Source organism: Anastrepha obliqua, chromosome 5 (genome assembly GCF_027943255.1).
Source record: "Anastrepha obliqua isolate idAnaObli1 chromosome 5, idAnaObli1_1.0, whole genome shotgun sequence".
Lineage (NCBI taxonomy): Eukaryota > Metazoa > Arthropoda > Insecta > Diptera > Tephritidae > Anastrepha > Anastrepha obliqua.
The window spans coordinates 57839896-57863255 of NC_072896.1; the positions used below are offsets into that span (position 1 = coordinate 57839896).

At 36.5% G+C, this 23360-nt stretch overlaps 1 protein-coding gene across 1 annotated transcript; it reads right to left on the minus strand.

Annotated features, from left to right (window-relative positions):
• Positions 1–3846: 3846 nt before the first annotated feature.
• On the minus strand, positions 3847–23035 carry LOC129246800 (transmembrane 9 superfamily member 2). Its single transcript, XM_054885419.1, has 5 exons — positions 22798–23035; positions 20480–20674; positions 12171–13156; positions 11961–12120; positions 3847–4520 (listed from the first exon to the last, which is right to left on the minus strand). The coding sequence occupies exons 1-5, from the start codon at positions 22936–22938 to the stop codon at positions 4017–4019; spliced, it is 1986 nt and encodes a 661-aa protein (XP_054741394.1). The 5' UTR covers positions 22939–23035; the 3' UTR covers positions 3847–4016.
• Between the last annotated feature and the right edge of the window lie 325 nt (positions 23036–23360).

Below are 23360 nucleotides of genomic sequence, written 5' to 3' on the forward strand. Positions count from 1 at the left end.
TCAAATCAACCGATGGCGAGTTTTTTAAGAGGACTCTCTTTCTGATCATCGTCTAATCGTCTACAATGATAGATATTTTTATAAGGAGCTTTTTCAAGGCAGAAATATACTCGCAGGTTTGCCATTGCCTGCCGAGGGGCGACCGCTATTAGAAAAATGTTTTTCTTAATTTTGCTGTTGCACCGAGATTGCGGCGGCCGCCTGTTTATATGTAACAGGGGTATAATCCTACCCTAACTAATGCGGTAAAGGAGGTCCTTGACCTCATTCTGACCTCTTCCCCAATTATGTATCGAATGCTTACCGCTCACTCCTTTTCGGCTCATAGATATATTCAGTTCAGTTTAAACAAAATCAGGTCGAATAGATCCTCTTGCAGAAACCTTAGGAGTACAGTCTGGGATCTGTATTGCAGATATTTTCAGAATCTTCTTGAAAGCAGAATTAGGAACCCACAAGAAAATTTAATTATGGCTCATGAAGAAAATGCTGCGAAAGCGTAGAGATTTGCCATAAGTCCGTGAGGTTCAAACGCATTCTATCGAGAGATTCCAAGCCCTTGGGTATCTGAGGAACGAATCGGGGTGTTTGCCGAGGAATGACCAGGAGTCAGTCAAATTACTTCTTGGTACCCATTTTTTGGCGAATCGATTATTGAGCAATTGCGTGTGGAGAAGCACACCTTTCGTACTTGCCTAACTGTTTACTGGATAAACGCCAACTGGCTTGAATGATTGACTAGTTCAAATTCTTTAAGTCGCCTTGGCCCAATGGCATCATATCCACTCAACTGCAGAAATTTGAGGAGATTTCTTGACAGGCAGGAGTTACACATTCATACACAAAAGGTGTGAAATTCCTTGTTGACTGTTATCGCATGTCCAACACGCTTTTTGAAAAGGCAAATCTCCTAATTGAACCCAGAAAGGGTTCGCTGAGGGTGCCCTTCACCACACTGAGGGGTATTTCAATAAAGTCCTCCCGGAGGCAATCTCTAAGTTTCTGGATAAAATAGCGGTCGGATCCGACCTTATCAGGTATATCTACGGAATTCTTAGCGACAGAACGGTCATTGCAGATTGGGCGGCGTCCCTCTTCGCGGGTAAGTAAGTGGAGGATCTACGCAAGGCGATATTGTCTCACCATTACTCCGGGTAGTCGATGTTAACGGCTGCTGGAGGAGCTGTCTACGTGGATGGCGTGGCACTTATTGATGGAGAGACATTTTTGGACAAGCGAATTGCGGCTTGTCAGTCAAGTTGCCGAATTCACGAGGAAATGTAAAATACTCACACTTCAACTTATTCACCACTTTGTTTTCTTTTCGTAAGTCACACTAACAGTTTTTTTGTGGAAGCATATGTGCATAGAAAAAATTAGGGCACAAAAAAACTGATGAATCCCGGCGGCTTAAGAATAATGAAATGGGCATCGCCCCAAGACGATGGCGTAATAATTTGACAAATTTCCGAGTTTCCGATAATTTGGCGCTTTCAACAGGCTAATGCGACAAAAAAAACGACAGCGTGATGAAAGTATTTGAGTGCTGCAAATCCCAGAGCCCAGATCTCAATTCTATTGACGATTTGAAAAACAAAATTGTGCAAGCAACTTCGGTTGCTACGTGACAGGTAGCTGAATCCTGCACGCTCATTTCACACGTATTCACACACTTGTCCAATCAGTCGTTGTTCAGCCGCAACGAAACAACATGAGCGGGGGTTGTGTTAACTTTTTTTCGTTTATCGCCAACACAATCTCAGTTTTTTAGTAAGCAAACTGATTCATAACTCCTGCTATGTCAGCCAATCAGCAGATTGTATCAAATTCGCTGAGAGCCGGTTAACGGTATGATATTGAACACACCTGTATACATCTTTTCAACATGGAAATGATCGGTGATTGTGATCGCACGCTCTCTACTACAGCAGCAAGCCATAGGATTATGAAAAGATAATATTTTTTAGCGAGAAAAAGTTTGAGGGAAGTGACCATTTTTTATTAAGAATTTTCCAGATAATGGTAGTTTTTCGAAAGTGGTTTCGCAAAGAAAGTACTAAAAAATTATTTTTGTGCACAAAGAGCAGATTATCAAAATCATTGAAGTTTATGCATATCATTCAGACCTTTTATGAATGAAGATTTTTAAATCATCTGCATAGAACACAAAATTTACGTAACAGTGGTGTAATTTTGTTACACAAAGTCTTAAACAGAGTTTCGAAAGATTCGTTTGCTCTGCCTCTGTTGCCTGTGTCTGCATCTTAACTGGTTCTATAACTGCCGACGCTGCTGCCATTCTTGCTATCGTTGTTCACGCCGGTCGCTGTCGGCAATATCGCGACATTATCTTCGCTGTATTAGCTTTCTCCCCATTAGTTGCTTTTGGCTTTTAATTGTTGTTGTTGACGTCTGTATGGTGCACTGTTTATTTTTGCTACTTATACGGATTATAAAGCTAGAACCGAAAATTTAAAGCGTAATGGAACATATGAAGAACAGGTACTAAGTAGAATAGGCTTGATCACAGCTAAACTGGTTTTGGGATAAGGCTCATGAAGGTTGAGAACGAATGTGCTCAAATGTTTCGTGAAGATATGTGGGAGGCTGAATTTGCGATATACAATAAAAATAGTGTCTCAGTAAATTTTAATGTTAGTGAGATACCGCACCGCAGACCGCATACCGAACGTAATCGCGAAGTTATGCTGATCTATTCAGGCAAAGACATTTAAAATCGGCCTATTCTGATATGGGTGAAGTAAACGTTTGTGTGCAACTTTGAGGTGCAGCTGTCAAGGTATTCTGGAGACCATTAAAATTATATTAGTCGGTAACAAATAACTATAAGCGCCTTCGACTCGGCACTTCTCTGCTCGCTATCTCTGGGCTCTGCAAAACTGTTTATAGCAGTTGTTTCATCTATTCGTCACTTCCTAAAGCTTGGCAAATCGAAGAGGCCTTATGGTATTTGGAACACTTTAGTTTGTTCTCAATTAATTCTCTCTAGGAACTGTAGCATGTATTATCTCGAATTAAAGAAACGCAACACAAATAATGGACCATAATATTATGGTAATAATAGAGACACAATTCAAAATAATACTCTTTATGTGTTGTAAAACTAATCACCCGTCCAAGCGCATTGACATAACTAAAAACATAACGACACTTTTGCATTTAAAGAAGATAGTCCCGGAACAGAATTGCAGCGGGACAGCGGGTAACGGGTTAACGGGATCAGCTGATCCACTTCTGTCGGTCGGTTAAAAACAATTGTGACGGGACGGTTTTCAACTGGCATTTTGTGGTTATATGCAATTCTGCAATTCTGTTCAAAGGGATAATGATGATAAAGGAATTCCTAGGCCAGTTAGAAATGTGTGCTGCGAATTGGTTTATGGACAAATCGTTTTGGATAAATTTAGCTAGGGTTTATTCGAAAGAGCAAATATTCCCATTATGTATGGAACACGATGTTTTTTAAGTGACTGGCCCGGCTGACTTCGCCTACCCATTGTTAACACAACTGTTAATACAGTTTTCCAAGACTTGTTCAATGGCTTGCTCAATATTCGCCCTAAGGGCCTAAGGACCGCTAATAGACTGTTCACATAACATCGGTCCTTCACGACACACCACAAAAAAAGCGTAACGGCGTGAAATCGTAGCTCCGAGGTGGCCAATTGACATCGGCGAGACGACTGATAACACGTATACCGGCCGCATTCAGAGCAGTCTTAGACGATGCAGCTATAGTTATCGCCGGGGTTACATTCCAGCCCATATATTGGGGGAAGAGGATACTTTGGATAATTTTATACACATTAAATAATCAAAAACAAGTTGGCAAATATATTTATATTTTATTTATTAAGCAAGTAAGCACACAAACTTAAGACAATTCAGAGTAAAACTACAGATATCATTCAATTAAAATATTAAGAAATGAAAAAACAATATGACGTTGTAGTCAACATTATACAATAGTTTAACCGTTCATTAAAAATCATTTCTTAGTCAACTTTTACCACACTATATATCTTACGAATAAAGAAAAAGCAGGCCATGAAACCTATCGTTCCTGTAAGTAAAAAGAACAGGAACACCATAATACAAGTATACCCGAAGTATAAGAACACAGACGCTCCATCTTTAATGGAAAGTTTAGTAAAAAAGTAATGACAGCAGTAAATGAAAAGATACACAGCCGTGAATCCCGATGTTAAAAACGATCTCCACCACCAATGGTAGTCTTCTGCACATAGATGAAAATAACACAGCAAAACTGTGGTCTCCGAACAGGTTATGATCAGTATTAAAAAAACGAGGAATAGAAAACCAAACATATAGTACATTTGATTAGACCAAAGGGAACTAAGAATAAAAAATAGTTGAATAAAAATACAGCCAAAAGGTAAAACGCCTCCCATGATTATTCCTGGAATTGGTTGTGTGTAAATCGATTGGTCCGGAATCTGCCGTGGAATTTGATTTGTTCGCACAGGATGTTCCAAGGCCTAAAAAATTAAAGTTTTTACATTACTTAAATATTTATATTTCATTTAGGAATAAAAATGCATATATTCATATTTTAAATAAACTGTTTAGAGATGTTCCTCTGCTTGGTTATTTATGCACCATTTGTTGAACAACATTAAGACGCGCATCAAAAATTTGAAGGGGGGGTTCGGTACGCTGTTTGTATACTGCGGCCGTCTAGTTCACAACTGTCAGATATGATTGGCGTACGACGCCATTTGCAAAATTAATCGTCCGGTAATAATGGTTAATTTTGCCCCACCCTGTATATACATACATATATACATGTATTATATATATATATATACTTACCCTAAAGACTATTAATTCGTACCCCTACGGTCTCTTCCTATATATATCGGTTTGCAAAACTAAAAACACGCCCCTACTTCTTTATAAAAATATAATATCATATTATATATTCATATAACAACTTTTTAGCCACCGTAGCCGAATGGGTTGGTGCATGACTACCATTCGGAATTCACAGAGAGAACGTAGGTTCGAATCTTGGTGAAACACCAAAAATTAAGAAAAATATTTTTCTAATAGCGGTTGCTCCTCTGCAGGCAATGGCAAACTTCCGACTGTATTTCTGCCAGGAAAAAACTCCTCATAAAAAAAATATCTATCGTTCGGACTCGTCGTAAAACTGTAGGTCCCTCCATTTGTGGAACAACATCAAGGAGGAGGAGCTCGGCCAAACACACAAAAAGGGTGTACGCGCCAATTATATATATATATATTTATATTTTTGAATTTTTCTGGGTAAGCAGTTTTATAGTCTACTGAATTTTAGTTGATTTTTGCAATTTTTTTTTTTTTGAGGTGCTAAGCTCGTACTTAGAAGGCCATTACGCACTGCGACCAGAGCTGATCTATTGTGAAAAAGCTCGTACTTCCATAAAAAAAAAATCCATCACATATTTTGTATGAAAGAAAAGGGATGTAGTTTGTAAAGAAAAACAAAAAAGAAAAGATTGGGCTATATTGGGCATACTCAGAAAAATTCTAAAAATTCTGGTTGAAACGTTTCATAGAATTTTGAATGTACAATAAATTTGGAGAATTAAATGTTAAATGATTTTTGTTTTAGTATGAACTATATTTTTATATTGTAAAAAAAATTGAGGGGTGTTTATTATTTTGCAACGGGTTGTGAATCACTAACTTTACGAATTAATAGCGGTTAGGGCAAGCAAATATTATATATATTTTTATAATCAAATGCGCAACAAACCGCGAAATTAACACCAGGGTTCGACATTAGAACATCACTATTCTCATGCACCTACGCACGGGGGCAGATAAAATAAGACATATGTAATAAATCCGCAGTAGAACCAACTAGTAATATTTTTCTACCCAATTCGCTGTAATTTCTTGCATCTTTACTTCTGGACTCTTACGCTTCAGAAGAATTACTAATAGGAGGATACAGTAAGAAATTATATCATTACCATTGTATACAAGTTTGTGAATAGTTCCCCCTCTAATCGTTGTACAAACTTATAAGAAGCACCGATAGATTTGGAAAACAAGGTTTCTTTCGTTTGATTAACTTTCAAATTCAAAACAAATGGCATTGAAATTACAAGCCATACCACGGTAGGACATAGAGGAGAATGTGTTCGCAACGCCGAATACGAGTAAAACTGCAGTATGGCATACTCGTATACTCGTATAAAGATAAGGTGGAATCGATTCACCACTTTATCTGCCGATGTCCAGGGCTGCAGGGCGCTTCTCCTTAGCTTGCTTGAAGTAACAGAATATATGTAATTCAGGGACCAATAAATAAATAGCAGTTATCCCGAATTTACAATTGAAAACGTTGCCCGAATTCTGAAATTTAACGAAAAAGTTGTTTCATAACATTTATTAGATGGAATGATCAACAGAAAAAACAAACGTTGGGAAAAGTTCGTATCGGTGACAACAAATATTTCTCTTATATAACGGTTTTCAAGCAACAAAAAAAAAATAAAAGATGTGTCTGTTGTAACTCTTATCGGCGAAATAAAAAATGTTTCTCAATTTAAGCTCACTGATATCGATGGGCTTTCCGTAATTTTTATAAAGAAATGTTGGGCGGTTATTTATTCTCTAAAAATAATTTTAAATACTAGATAATTACACTGTGGTACAAAAAAAAAAGTTGCGAAAAAACTTTGGATCGGACATGGTGAGGGTTGTAGCTTATGAAAAACTGAAAAGAATGGTATAGGAGAAATTTCCAATACACCCCCAAAATCTCATTTTATGGCCATAAAACCGTTTTTCAGTAGGTTGATGTGAAGAATAACTCCTAACCTCGCCAATTTCCATCCGATTTCGAATTTGCTTTTTTAGTTCGAAAGAACAAAAACAAGCCTTTTTGACAGTGTGTTAACATTTTTTCTGAAATGACAACTGACGAGACTGTAGACGGAAGTATTTGGAATTTTTTTATTTTTTCTCTATTTTTTGAACTTTGGCATAATTTTTACGATATTATCCGATATTGAGGATTTTTTTTAGTACCCTACTGTGTTAGTAAATTTAATTTTGCGTCAAATGAGCTATATTTGACTGTAACTGAATTAAAATTAATAGAGTTGTGCGAGTTTTAAGATTTTTTGTTTTTTTTTTTTACTACTTTGGAATGTTGGTATAGCTTACGCTAAATGGGAATAAGGACGTGTTTTGATGCGTTATTATAGATACGTAATATTTATTGGAGTGTATATGTATACATAAGAGTACACTGTACTGCATACAACAGAACTGGTTAGAACTTACGAAAATATCTGACATATTATAGCACTTTTTTTTTTCAATAGAAATATGAAAAAGCTCCCAAGTGTACCAAAGTTCACACTGTACATTGATTAACAAAAGAAGTTTGTTATTATAAGTTAACCTTATTAAAACGTCAAAGTTTTATTGTTTGTTTCATTGAAATTCATAAGATATAAATCAAAACGTTGCCAGAAAAGTCAAATTTCTCAATATTCTCCGATGATATGGCATCATCAGCCTTATCATAAACCAGATGATTGTTATTTTTGTAAAACGGACGTAAACGGTCATCATTATAAAACTCGAAAGCACATAAAATATGCTGATGTTGCAACTCTTAAGAACCCCGTAGTCTTGGACGATATGATTGACTCAACTGCAGGTCATGAACTGAAGGAAGTTCAACTCATTGCTGATGATGATCAAACTGATAACAATAAACCTGATGATGAAGAGTACTTTCCGTCTGGATCTAAGTTTTCAGAACGAGACATTGTATCAAATTCAGATTTTCAGGATCTTTCTCGTGATTTACATACTTCTATCGGGAAGACAATCTGAAACGCTCGCTTCTCGATTTAAGCAATGGAATTTAGTTGATGACGACTTCAGATGAATGATGATGATCGAATTTCTTACAGAGAAGTATTCAAAACTGATGAAGAAATGACAAATGTACCGTACCATACTAAACTCCAAATGGCCGTTTCCAATGCATTTTTAAGTTTGGAACCAGTGCCGTTGTGTACTGCACCGCACCATACCGTACGGTGCTGCACTGCACAATACTCCAATAAATATTATGCGTTTATAATGACACTTGTTATTATTTTCATGCTTCGAAACGCATACCAAATCTCGTAGTAAAAAAAAAAGAAAAAATCTTAAAACCCACACAACTCTATTAATTTTAATTCAATTACAGTCAAATATAGCTCATTCGACGCAAAATTAAATTTACTAACACAGTAGGGTACTAAAAAAAATCCTCAATATCGGATAATATCGTAAAAATTATGTCAAAGTCGAAAAAATAGAGAAAAAATAAAAAAATTCCAAATACTTCCGTCTACAGTCTCGTCAGTTGTCATTTCAGAAAAAATGTTAACACACTGCCAAAAAGGCTTGTTTTTGTTCTTTCGAACTAAAAAAGCAAATTCGAAATCGGATGGAAATTGGCGAAGTTAGGAGTTATTCTTCACATCAACCTACTGAAAAACGGTTTTATGGCCATAAAATGAGATTTTGGGGGTGTATTGGAAATTTCTCCTATACCATTCTTTTCAGTTTTTCATAAGCTACAACCCTCACCATGTCCGATCCAAAGTTTTTTTGCAACTTTTTTTTTTGTACCACAGTGTTATTTATGGAATTTTCAACGATAATTGAAAATTAACAAGTGTACCTCCACCACTAAAAGCCTAATTGCAGCATCGGTTTGCCACTGGATGGTGACAATTGACACAATGTCCAATTTCGCCGTTTTTATTGAATATTGCATATTACACGGATTTTTCCAAAGTGTATATATATAATTGGCGCGTACATCCTTTTTGGGTGTTTGGCCGAGCTCCTTCTCCTATTTGTGGTTTGCGTTTTGATGTTGTTCCACAAATGGAGGGACCTACAGTTTCAAGCCGACTCCGAACGGCAGATATTTTTATGAGGAGCTTTTTCATGGCAGAAATACACTCGGAGGTTTGCCATTGCCTGCCAAGGGGCGACCGCTATTAAAAAACTCTTTTTCTTAATTTTGGTGGTTCACCGAGATTCGAACCTACGTTCTCTGTGTGAATTCCGAATTGTAGACACGCACGGACCCTTTCGGCTACGGCGGCCGCACAACATTTTGTTATTATATATAAATTATCTTCGTTTGGATTACATTCTACCTTACTATCATACAATCGTAGCGTAAAATCGTATTCATTCAGAAGGCGTTGCATGGCTTCAATTGATGATATACCCTCTGAAATATTCACTGCCTCTTCTGATGTGCCTCTGGGAACTGCTTTACGCCCCCTACTCTTTGTATTAATTACGATTTTCTGCTATCTTCTGGGATGTGGTCGGGATATTAGGCGGTTTCCCCACAAAATGAGAGGATCGGGATCCCCTTGACTACCTGAGATCTGCTATTGGATAGGTGGGCTTCGCGTCAACTCGGCTATGGCTGGATAAGTGCTTCTAGCGCTAACAAAGCTTTAGCTCTCTAATTTTATGAGTGGCCTTACAGGACATTGTCTGCGAGGTATGTATGTAAAACTCTGCTCTCTGAGCTCTTTTTGAGCCCGATATACGGACGATGAAGTGAAATCAACTCAGCACCCTTTCCTTAACGGTCATCAGTAGTTAACACAACTGTAATTTAGTCATCATTCGGCTTTAAAATGCTTCGAAAAATTCAGAGCTTCTAGAGCAGTTCTCTCATAACGGCAATTGTGGTTGAGGTCAGGATTTATCTGTGCTGAGCTGCATTTTAGGAGTCATGTTAATGTGTTGCTGGACTCAAATGTTTCACTTCTCTGCAAAGCCTCAAAGGTTTATTTACTGATGAAAGCATATATGCAGTCATATGATTGGCGGGTTTGCCAAAACTCAATAGTAGGACTATTCGTTTTTTAACTTATCAGAGATAAATTAAGAGATGAGTACTCCAATTTCACCACATTTGAAATAAGTGGAGCACCGGTGTTTAACTGGTTGGGCAGCCATATGAATATTATTCCGGGTTAAACAACTAATTCAGCATTTAAGTTATGGTTTCCATTCTGTGGGCGACCGAACAGGGACCGAACGGTGCACCAGAGTTTTGATATCTGTCATGCATAAGTTTCATTTACCAGGTTCGTGTTTCCAACGTTACTTGTGATGAGCTATAATTCAATACTTGTATCGAGAAGTTTGATATTTCTTAGTATAAACTTATAACGTTTTCACTCACGAGCTCTTTTCGTTATTTTTCCAGTGAGTTAAAAAATTCATCTCGCTCAAAAGATGAAATTAACTCGCGGAATGATTTATTACAATTTTCGACGTGAATTATGGAGAGAAGTGCATTGATCACCTTGCTTCGACTTTTGGCGTTGAAGCACCCCATTCAGCTACTCCGAAACACTGGTACAACGAATTTCAACGTGGCCGTCGATCCTTGCAAGTTGAATAGCGTGAAAGCCGCATTTTTGTTCCCGAATATCAACGTTTTTCAAACTATTGAAAAAATTCTGAGTGGCACAACTGCTTTGAAAATTGGTTCAAGCGAATACAGTATTCACTTCAAAGAATAATATTTTGCAAAACAATTAAGTTACAAACAGATGTATTGTTCCGGAACTCCTACATTTGATTTTGAACTCCATCCAGCAGTTCACAGAGAAGTTTTAACCGTACTAAATGCTATCGCTAGCAATAAAATAAAGATTTACATTGCCGGCCAACAAAAGCATTTCTCTTTAAAAACATACTCCCCAATATACCGTAATTTAACAATAATACCAAATTCACAATATCTAAAAAAATACACTTTATTATTCAGTGTAGTCTCTTTGAACATCAATACACTTATACCAACGAGATTCCAATTTATGACTTCCATCCCTGAAGTGAGAATCTGGAAGCGCTGTAAAATGCGCTTCTACAGCTGTTATAACCTCATCATTTGATGGAAAACGCTTTCCACGCATGACTTTTTTTTAGGTCTGGATGTGGCTAGGGGCCAAAACAGATTAATACGGTGGTTACTCTAACAATTCGTACTTTAGTTCATGGATTTCAATTTTTTCGCGATTTTTCCCTTCAGCTGATCTAACAGGTTAACAGAATATTCAGAATTTATTGTTTTACTAGTTTGCAAGTAATCCACAATAAAAAATTCCTTTAGCTACTGACGCAAACACCTTCTTGGCCGATTTCTTGACACGAACTCGTTTCAGAGCCGATTTCGGAACCAGATTCACACCACTCTATAGCCTCTTGTTCGATTTAGGATCTTGGTGATAGACCCACGTATCGTCCCCTTAGTATTAAAATAGCCTATAAATTTTTTGATGTTTTGAGAAAATGAATTTCAAACTTTTTGTCGAAAGTAGCTCTCACTCAAATCTCGTTATGTCTGTAAATATTTATTATTTTTTGACTGACGTTTTGACCCACTTTGTGGAACTAGAATTTGACAAAATTTTGACCACATATAAAATCGACGACGGAGAATCCAAAAATTCAATAAAAAAATAATAGCCTATGAGCACATAGGCTATTGTTATACTAAGGGGACGGTATCATCGATAGTGATAAATCAATGCACAAAATAAACTTTATCCTTTCGGAAACGCTCTAAATGTTGCTGAAAAAGTCGCATTCGAATGTGTTTTTTTCCAGTCCTTATGCACTTTAAACATTAGTTCACAAATTTTCTTTGCTTTTAAACCTTCCAACTATAAAAATTCAATCAATGCTCAATACTTGATTTTTTCTATTGTAGCAAATACTGTGAAACGTCGACAGATTGAAATGAAACTTAACATACGTTCATATAAAGAGTACACCAATACAACAACAAAAAAATTAGGCCCCTTTTATCGAACCCCAAAACTTATTGAACAACCTACTATAATAATTAATATGTTGTATGTCATTACCCGTTTTCGAAATCCTAAGTATGCTCCAACAAAAGTTAATGGCACAGATACTCCAAACCACAGGCCAAGAAGGGCTATAAGTGTGCTAAATGGAACTGCGCCCGAGCTGCTCTCATGCCAAAGAACCAAATTCATCACGAAAAAAAGGCCAAATACAATCCTAAAGAAAAAAAGTTATAAAACTGAAAATCATTGATTTAGTCTTCTTACCCAGGACATACTACAGATGTAAGAATAACATTGCTTTTCCACTTAACTCCTCCGAAACTCTTATAAATTCGTGCCGATACGTATCCCGCCGGAGTGCCAAGAGAAACAAACAAAACCATTGCACAAGTCATAAGCGCTCCTCGGTTGGCGGGTGAAAGGAAACCCAAACAAGCAAATGCCAATGTAATTAGTGTCATGAAAGTAACTTGTACTCCAGATCCGAGAAAAATTGATAATAGCATTCCCTTCCGCGGTGGCCTAAATACGTCTCCATGTACTAATTTCCAACCAAATTCTTCTTGCGCATCTTCACCACTGTCCATTTGGTTGTAGCGTGCAATATCCTTATGTAGTGTCCGTAGCATTATCATTGCTACCATTCCCGAAAGAAAGAGTACTATTATTAAAGAGTTAAGGATAGAAAACCATTGAATATTTGTGTGTGGCATTGATTCCAAAATGTAGTCCCAACGCGATGACCATTTCACAGAGTTATCCATAATAAACTCAACGCTATATGTATAAGCGATTGAGAGGTGCTCACCTCGATTTAGTGAGTTACTTCGTATAGCGAGTGGGTCAGTATTAACGCAATCTATTTTTGAGTTATCAAGGTGGTTAATTGAACGTGGTTTTACCTTTACAGATATTATTCGACCACCATTTCCGTGAAGACCGACACTATCATCTGGGTGGCCGCTATGATATGTAATTTGCAAGTCAACATGATTAAAGATATAATAAAAACCCTGACGATTATAATTAGGGTTAACAAGGCAGGCCTCATCACTATCTGGCTGAACAAAGCAGCCCATAGGAAATCCTGTACTACAATATTGTTTGTCATTATCCAATGGGTAACACCAAGTAACAGGCATATTATCAACAATCCAGTGATGTTGATAGTTAAGACTAATTCCTTTCTTTAGTGTCATAATCCGACGGTCGCTTTCCATTTCTCCACCAGTATAATTCTTAAAGCAAACCTGAAAATAAAGAGAAGATATATTTTAATTTCATAAAAATAAGAGTTGTAATAGATTAGATTTGTCGGGGGTGGGACAAGTCCAAGCACTCAGTCAGGAGACCGTTGTACTACCAAGAGTTGTAATAAGTAGGATCTATATTTTGATATTTTTGCAAATTTGGAATTTAGTCCAAAAGAAAAATTTGAGACCTCATCCAAACTTCCAACACATTCTTGATTTCATTACCTTTTCATTATTGGCTAAACACATTGTCTGCTATTTTTCTAATACTATGAAAGAAAACTTCACAAATTATTTAGCAGCTTGTTCCGTTTCCTTTTGAAAGAAACAAACAACTAAAATGTGTGAAACATATTCAGATTTTTTTATTTTCAGACGTAACTGCACCGAACCTTGCAGCAGTCCACAGTCCCATTGAAATCTCAAGCGCATTCTTCGATTTGCAGGCGATTGCAAGAAATGGTGTCATATTCACTATGGAGCCTCAGTAGGTTCCTCGAAAAACACATAGCGCCAACTTATAACCTCACTTTTTAAATAACATATATCATACACTAATTAATTGGCGGCCGCTGTAAACGAATAAGTTGGGCGTGACTATATGATAGAAAAATAGCGGTCGCCTCTCAGCAAACCAAACAAACCTCCCCGAGTGTATTTCTGCCATGAAAAAGCTCCTCATAAAACAACTATCGGCCGTTCGGAGTCAGCATAAAAATTAAGGTCCCTCTCTTTAACACGTTGAATGTCATGGGGATCACCGGTGACCGGCACTAAGTTTTTTTGTAGCGCCGTGGGGTCACCGGTAATAGATATAATGTAGTATACAACATACAAAAATATTTTATTTAAATATGAGAAATATGTGTATAAATTTCATATGCACATAATATGTTTTGCATACTGACAAATTCATGTTAACGCCAGGGCAAACCATGTAAAATCGGCGTGGCATTCAACGTGTTAAGGAACAACATCAAGACGCACGTCGCATATAGGAAGAGAATATCGGCCAAAAGGCGCCTATCATATACCATTCGAATTCGTAATTTTTGGGGATAAGCCACCAAGGGAACGTTGTACTGAGTAAATTCATTATCTGCCACGCTGAAACCAATTATCCTCCAAATGATTTTCCACGATGAATGGCTACAAAAATTCGATGATAATGGACAGATATCGGTCATCATTGACAATTACAAAACTTCCTTCATCATCCTTGAATGGCCCTATAATTTTCGTAGCGCCCATATCAAAATTGTACTGCACAGACGCTTCTAATATAGATGGAACATACTGTATTATTAGTCGTCAAGTTCAATTAATTCCAAGCAAATATCCTTCGAATAAAAGCACAGAGAAAACAAATACAAATTTATTCGTTTTTATTGCCCAAAAACATAGCAAACGAGTCCTAGTTGTCATAGATTGACAAAAAAAAAGTGAAAATTTCTAGAACAGCATCAAATTCTTCAAAAACTTTATTTATTATTAAGTTTTCTCGGAAAACAGCGCTCACTGTGGCACTAGTGATGTGAAACAAATACGATTGTAATTTTACGTATACCAAAATACAAATCCAAAGACTGTTTCACATGATCTTTGAAAAACGATATCCAAATATTTATTTATTTTATTTATTTATTTATATAAGCTTATACAATGTAAATTTACATATGTACAACCTAAAAACATGCAGCGCTAGCATCAGAGGCTATCAGCTGACCGTTGAATGGAAGCATTGGGCAAAATTCTAATAGGTGTAGGACAGTTGCTGTGTCGTTGCAGAATGGACAGTTATTGGTTCTTATGCCACCAAGGAGGTGAGCATGCGTAGCTATTGTGTGTCCTATCCGGAGACGTATGTATGGAGTGAGAAAGTTAGCTGGAATTGTTGCAGGATATACTGGTTTGATCCTTGCTGGGTTGACTATTGTATAATGATGATTATAAGAAATCCAATCGATGAAGAGTTTCGAGTGCCTCTTTTCGTTGATGAGACGATATATATCAGATTTTGTAAAGAAGTTGAGTGTTAATGTGGGCGCGTTAGATGCATCTTTAGCTAATTCGTCTGCGTAAATATTTCCTGTTATACCAGTATGGCTAGGAACCCACATTAGCTTAATTTTCTTTTGATATAAAATAAGATGTTCTCTAATTGAATTGATGACAGTAGTTTGGTTATAGCAATTTTTTATGGCTTGAAAACATGATAAGCTGTCGGTACATATTACATACTTTCCAGAGTTTTTAGAAGCATGTAGAACAGAGTGGAAAATTGCGGTGGCCTCAGCAATAAATATAGAACAGAAAGGGAAAAGCAGCCCATAGGATATCGGCTTACCTTTCTCGCTAAACTACAACGTTCAAGTTTTATGTTGGCTATTCTCAAAATTTCTCAGCGGGTCAGATTCAAAAATGGAAAGAAAGTTCATTGATGATCTTGCTAGTGATGCCGAAGCGTCAGCCGGAGCAAACAATATGAGAATGCTGAACCGCACAGTTTATGAGCAGATCCTTAGATGGAAAAAACACTTTGAAACAATTAGCAACATTGCTTTAGCAGTGAATTCAGCTTTGAAGTGGGCAACACAAGAACCAGCAGTAAAATAGCAACCTGCCCAGTCTAGCGAAGATCAAGGATGCAATTAGAAAGCCGAAGCTCAAGGTGAAGCAGCGGGCGAAGATGGCATACAGCCAGAACTATTGATCGCCGATCCGCAAATTTCAGCGGAAATTATTCATGCCCACATCACCGCCGCCTGGGACAATGGAAAGCTGTCTCCGTACAGAATAAGACATCATCGTGAAGGTGCCAAGAAAGGCGATTCGCATGACTGCGGCAATTGGCAACCTCGGTGGACTGGTGGATATTTGTGGAGGAGATGGAAAAGCAACATGGGTGACCGGTGGAATTTGATGAAAGCTTCTGCTACCTCAGCTGCACTATCACGGCAAACGGCGGAGAAGATAAAGATGTCAACGATGTTCGGGTGAATGCATACAGGATGGGTGAGTTCGCGAATCTCCCGGCGCTCTAAACTGTGAATATTCAGCTCAGGTGGGAAGTCAGTATTGTTGTACGGAAGCGAAACATGGCTGGTCTCTAACACCATCACACAGAGGCTACAATCTTTTGTCAATAAATTATTCCGCATCATCAGTAGAATATTCTGGCCGAACACTATCACCAACGACACCCTGTGAATATTAACGAAAGAGGAACCCATCTTATGGCAAAGCCAACGCAGAAAGTGGCGTTGGATAGGGCACTCGCCTAGAAACCACCAGGTATCATCATGAGAATGGCACTGGACTGGAACTCGCAAGGCAACAGAGGTCGCGGCCGGACAAAGAATACTTGAAGAAGGTCAATGTTTGGCGAGCTAGTAGATGCCGACATCATATGGGAAAAATCTAGTTGCGATAAACCTTTATAAGTACGAGTATTAAAATATAATATCGACATTATATACTCGTATATGTATATACATACAGTAACCATCCATATATCGCGGTACTTATATTCCGCTATTTTATGTCCCTCGTATAACGCGGTATTTCGCCCATATTTCTATACTAAAACGCACAAATTTCATTCACAACATAGTTTTTCCTCTAAGCCTTTTTTGACGTTCAAAATTAAATGTTAATCATTTGTATAACGCGTTATATGGGGTCAAATGGGCGAGTTATACGAGAATACTCCTACAACGCGGAGCCAATCCACCTAATTATAGGGGAATTTACTGTACATATATAAGTACAGCTGTTGTCAGCTAATTAGAAACGCTCCCTTTTGATAAACGCTAAATGAGCATAATATTAAACTGTTTAAATTTACCGTTATTTTTTCTCTTAAAATCATTTGCATTGCTTTTGTTACTCTATTTACTACCCAATGCGCCTAGTTTTGTAGTTGTGAAATTAAAGTACCGTTAATATTATCCAACGCAGTGCATGGGTTACTTAGTTCAAGGTAAATAAACTGAGACGACTAATTAGAAACAATTGTTCAATGGAAGCATATTCGGCAAGTTGTGTTATTTTAATAGTAATATAATCGACTTTTTGGTGTGTATATATTTTAAATTGGTTGTATAAAAGCAACTAAAATATTCGTCTTCAAGATGTGTAATGGGAAAAAGCAGCAGCTGTACACCTGCCCTGCGCAGCTCCATTTTTGACCTTCGTAAAGCTGGAAAGTCGTACAGTGAAATCTCTAAACAAGTCAAATGCCCAAAAAAAATGGTTTTTAACGCCTTAAAGCATATCCAACTTGTTAAGACTGTTGACAATGTTCCACGTAAGAAAAGGCCCGGAAAACTTCAGCAGAAATTGACCGCAAGATAGCAATCATCTCCAAAAGAGACCCAAAAAAGACTTTCACTGACATCCAACGGGAAATTCAGGATCAATATAATTTCGAAATATCCAAGAGGACAATTGCTCGGCGTCTGGCCGAATCTGGACTGCATGGCAGAGCAGCACGCAAGAAGCCCCTTCTAACCAAGATACAAAGTAGACGGTGAGTAGTCTTTGCGAGATCCCATTGGTCATGGACTCCAAATCAATGGAAATATATCGTTTGGAGCGATGAAACCAAGATAAATCGCATAGGCCCAGATGGTAGAAGGTATGTTCGACGGCCAATCAACCAAGAATTCAATCCTCGCTACGTTTCACGGGTAGTGAAGCACCGTTAAATTCTGCAACCAGAAAAGAAAAACTGAAACATTTAAAAATCCAGTTAAGTGGACAACAGTCAATATTTTTGAAAACAATCGACAAAAATAAGGCTGCAACTGAAGCATCTTATCGTGTTTCCCAGATAATTGCACAAAAGAAAAAACCTTATGAAGACGGGGAAATCATAAAACAAGCATTTTTGGAAGCTGCAGATTCTTTATTCGCCAACTTTAGAAATAGAGACGAAATAGTGTCTGCTATAAAATCTATGCAACTTAATGCTAATACAGTGATGAGGCGAGTAGAAGTAATGAGCAATGATATTTTTTTACAGTTAAGAAGTGACTTAGATAACTGTATTTATTTTTCACTGCAACTGGATGAATCAACAGATGTAGTTGACACCTCACAGATGGCCATATTTGTCAGGATGGCTTTTAGTGATTTTACAATTAAAGAAGATCTTTTGAAGTTTATTCCACTCAAAGGACATACTACTGGGCTAGATCTGTTTTCTCATTTAAAAAATCTCATCTCTTCTGAGAAAATTCCAATATCAAAAATGGTAGGCCTGACAACTGACGGTGCTCCAGCTATGGTGGGTTGTGATAAGGGGCTCGTGGCGCTATGTCACAAGGATGAAAGTTTTCCACAATTTCTTACTTTATAATACTAATTTCACTGTATTATACATCAGCAAGCATTATGTGGAAATTTTCTAAACTTGAACAACGTTATGAAACTGGTGGTGAAAATTGTGAACAAGATTAGAGCTCAAGCGTTACAAAGAAGATTATTTAAAACCTTGGCTGATGAAATTGACTGTCAGAGCTAATTCTTCACTCTGAAGTGCGATGGTTAAGCAGAGGACGAGTGCACAAACGTTTCAATGATGTCCTGCCTGCTATACTCCAATTTTTCAAAGAACACGATGAACCGATTCCTGAACTGGAAAATTCGACTTGGCTCAGAGATTTTGGTTTTCTTGTGGACATTACCGAGAAATTAAATGAGCTTAACTTGCAGCTTCAAGGCAGGGATAAAGAATTAGCGGAAATGATTTCTGATATAAATGCATTTATTATAAAACTTGAATTTTGGGAACAAAACCTAAAAAACCGCGATACTAAGCATTTTCCTATTCTTTCCGAAAAGATATCCAAAAATCTATTATATTAGAGCCCTATGACAGTAAATATCATATGGAAATAGTTTCTAACTTGAAGGAAAACTTCAAAAATCGTTTCAAGGATTTCAGCAAAATTGCTTTAGTGACGCAATTTGTTGTTTCACCCTTCATGGACATTGATATACAATAGTTTGCAACTTGTGTTATGAACAACTTTCGCGAAGACATTGCTGTGACAGAAATGGAACTGATTGCTTTTCAAAGTGACTTGACTTTAAAATCTTTAGGTTCAAATACAAAATGTATATGGACTTTAGTAAGTAAAGATAAGTATTCAGTTTTATGTCGTGTTGCGTTGAAAGTGAAAGCGTTATTCAGTTCAACTTATTTGTGTGAATCTTCTTTTTCCAATATGAAATTTATTAAAAATAAATACCGCAATCGGCTTACAGATATACATTTGGATAACTGTATTCGAATGACTGTATCAAATTATACTGCAAATATTATATATATAATATTAAAAAAATTATCGATGAGTCAGAATGTCAACCTTCTCATTAAATATGCTCTTTTTATCTGCCCATATTTTATTTATATAATAATGTATTATACTATTACTGTTTTGTTGTTTTTTTTAGTCGCTTGTGATTTGCCATTATGACTGCAAAAAATTTTGTTACGATTGATAGGTGTGAACATGGATGTAGTTATGCATAAGTATAAGCACTATAAGTCATAAGTTTATTATATATAGAACGTATATTAGTAAAATAAATACATGTATTGTATGTCGAATATAACTGTGTATTATTTAATTTATGTTGGCTTGTGCAAGTAGCTCGCTGTTTATTTCAAAATCTTGAAAGTAGCTCAACACATTGAAAAGGTTGGCGACCACTGCAATAGAGCATCTCTGGGGTGACGTTAAAAAAGCCGTGAGTGCCAAAAATATCCCAAACATGGATGTCCTTTTTGCCGAAGTAAAAACGGCATGGCAAGCAATACCTGTGGCGCGCTGTCAGAATCTCATTACATCAATGCGCAATGGATGTGAGGCAGTGTTGAAGCAAAAGGGTTATGGAACCAAATACTAACATAATCTTTATGTAGATCTGATAATACATTACTGTTTCTAATTAGTTGCCCTATCCAAATCGGGCATTTCACATGCTTTATATTTATATATATATTATATATTTAATAAAGAATTGGGATTAAATTGTTTTCCACTAGTTTTTAAGTTTATTATATGTTTAAATAAAATTGGCAAAAAGTTATGAAAATTCGTGTTTAAAAGGAAAATGGAAAATTTATTTTGATGTATATATAACTGCCGCTTATCACACCCTTCTTGTGGAGGTTTGAAATAGAAATATCGCAAATCTGGTATGATACCCAAAAATAATTGTTATTGCCATAAACTTATTTTATGTAACTATTGTAATAAATAAAAATACTACTAATAGTCGACGTAATACATATTAAAGGTAACTTACCACAGCACATTTGACATTTTTTAAGAATTCGATGTTATAAGGTCCTGGTCGAATGCGTTCTCCAAAAACGACTTGTCCTAAATTTTCGACAGGAGAGTTCATCTCGTTACCAGTACAAAAATCAAAATGATGATATTCATATGGAATTACTGATTCTTCAGTGTTCAGCCGATTAACATAAAGTACAATTTCCGACTATAAGTAAAGAGAACAAAAATTGTTTATATTAATAATAAGCTTAAGTTTGATTGCTTAAAAAGTGAATAATTTTTATATAATCGTAAAGAGTATAAAAAGTAACATTTGTCGAGAAAACGCAAACTGTTGCGTAGTATAGGATGTAAAGTACCTACCATAAGATTAGCTGACTTCGAAAATGAGCAGCTAAAAACTAAACCGTTCCTTTCATATTTGACTATAAGAAAATTATTTTGTAGAGCATAATTTTATTATGCAAGATTTATAACAAAATCCAAAATGATGAATCCGTCGTCTCTTCATTAATACACTGGTACCCCGCACTTTGTTTCACAGATTTAAAATTTTATTAAAATTAATGAATTATCAAACAAACAAAAAATTGGAAGATTTTGAATGTTTCGATATTTCAATGGAATGAACAGGGTAAATACCTAACAATGGAAGAATTAAGTTTGGCAGTTGAAAGCTACTTTATTGTTTTTAAAAATATTCTCCATGATGATGAATACACTTTTGTATTCGCTTAAGCCAATTATCGAAGAACCTTGTCCAGTCGCCTTTCAGGTCGGTTTTTTCAATTAAGTGGGATCCAACTCGAACACACCTTTTTTACCACAAGAATTCCTCAATCCCACGATATGTATGTAATATGGCGAACATACTCAATCATTTTGCCCACAACATCGATATACGAATGATGAATAAAAGGGAAAATACGTGAAAAAACCTTAGTAACATAACCTTAACCTAAATCAAAGGCTTTGGTGGACAGCCCCATTAGCGTTCACCAACATGCATACCGTCGTGGGAACTCCAGGACTGAAGAGGTTGACCGCGAACTACTTGTATGGTCGGCAATCGTGTCATCTTTCGAGACCAAATTTTAAACAGAAGAGTATAAAGCAAAAAGTGCCCCTGGGTGACTGGTTGCTCTCGATTTGAATACAATTAAAAGAGATATCGATTGCATCTCTGTTACGGATGTTAATCTCTCTACTAATACTCTACGCAACACTTGGCCGATTCGTTTTACATTGCTTTACATGAACAATGCGTGTAATGCTCCTATTGCCAGTTGGATTCCGATATCGGCATTCGGAGATTGGAAGTTTAAGAAGGTTATAAGAGTCTTCCAATAACTGTCCTTTAATGTACATATGTCTGTATATTGTCCGGTCCAGAAGTTGTAGTTCTGTTTTGTCCTGGATTTCGTAAGTGTAGTAAACTAGCCGTCTAGTGCACCGTGGAAAATCGTATTTTTACACTTTTTCTCGAGGTTCCCTAAAGATCTATATTCACCTAAGATTAGGATTTTCTTAATTAGAATGATGTGTCCGTGTTCTTTCCGGTGGGGGTGGTGGAAGGTGATACATCCTTTCCCCTTCCGCCCGCCATCCAATTACTTTGTGACTATCATGGAAAGTTTAGCCAAAAATTTAAAATTTGGTAAACTTAGAGAGAGAAACTCCCAGCTTTTCAACGGTGCCGCTTTTCTCTGTAATCTTCAATTCAAAGCCAATCTATTTTCTGAAACGCATTTGCATTTTTCTTTATTTATATGTAAAAAACCATGTCTTAGTTTAATGTTTCATAATTATATGTATACATATGCCTGCATAAACCTGGCTGTGACCTAAGTTAAGCCCTACTTTTTGTGTACTTAATTTTTAACATTTTGAATGTTCTACACAATGTATTTCTACAATAAATTTTTCTTTTTAGTGGTATCAAATCGCGTTTGTGTTTCTTATTTTTGTCGTTATGAAGCTTTAGAATTGGTGGTGTGCGCTACATACACAAATGACCTGTGAGCCATTGTTTACTGAAATTCCAGCCAAAAAAATAGTGCCACGTCCACCTGCAATTTTCTAAGTTGTACCCTCAAATCAGTCCCAATATTTGAGTAATTCTTTCCCATAAATATATTTTAGTTACCCATTTGTGAACCTTAGATATTCATAGATAGAATAACAAACTTTATACATATAAAACCTAAAAATGTTTCTGGTTGTTTTGCCAGTCGTTGAAGTTCCAACTGACGATGCACAGTATCAATTACATCGTAAGGTCAATGCGTATATATGATAAAATTCTGAATAATTGTCTTAATAACATACCTTGCACGCACCAGAAACGTCCGCTTTAATACAATAATTCACCGGTGCCAGACCAGGTAAATAGAAGGGCCAAGCATATTTCACATTAAATAACAGCACAAGTCCGAAGAATGCCCTAACATTTACATCGATATCTTTCATGACAAAATTTTTCAAACGATAAAAACAGAAGAAATCCAGTAATACAATTCAATCCTCATCCAGGAAATTCTTTATAGCGATGTAAGAAGACAACAGTAAGCAAACAAAATCGCTGTGTTTACTCGATACGTCAATACCACGTATTAAATTTCTTACTAAAAACGCAGTTAGTCTGAACATTACTTAACTTAACTTAGTAATTGGCAACGACAACTTCACAGTTTGAATTTATATCTTTTAGAAAATGTGTTTAGCAGCTCGCCTCCTACAAAACCTCATCCAACTAATTCGTTTGCAAAATAATTTTTAAATATATATTTAGAGCGGAAAATATTAAAAGTTCGATCCTCTGACTCTTTCAGTTCACGTAAGGCAGAATCAAAAATATCTACAGCCTACAGCTTCTTAAGTTAAGTAAAGAA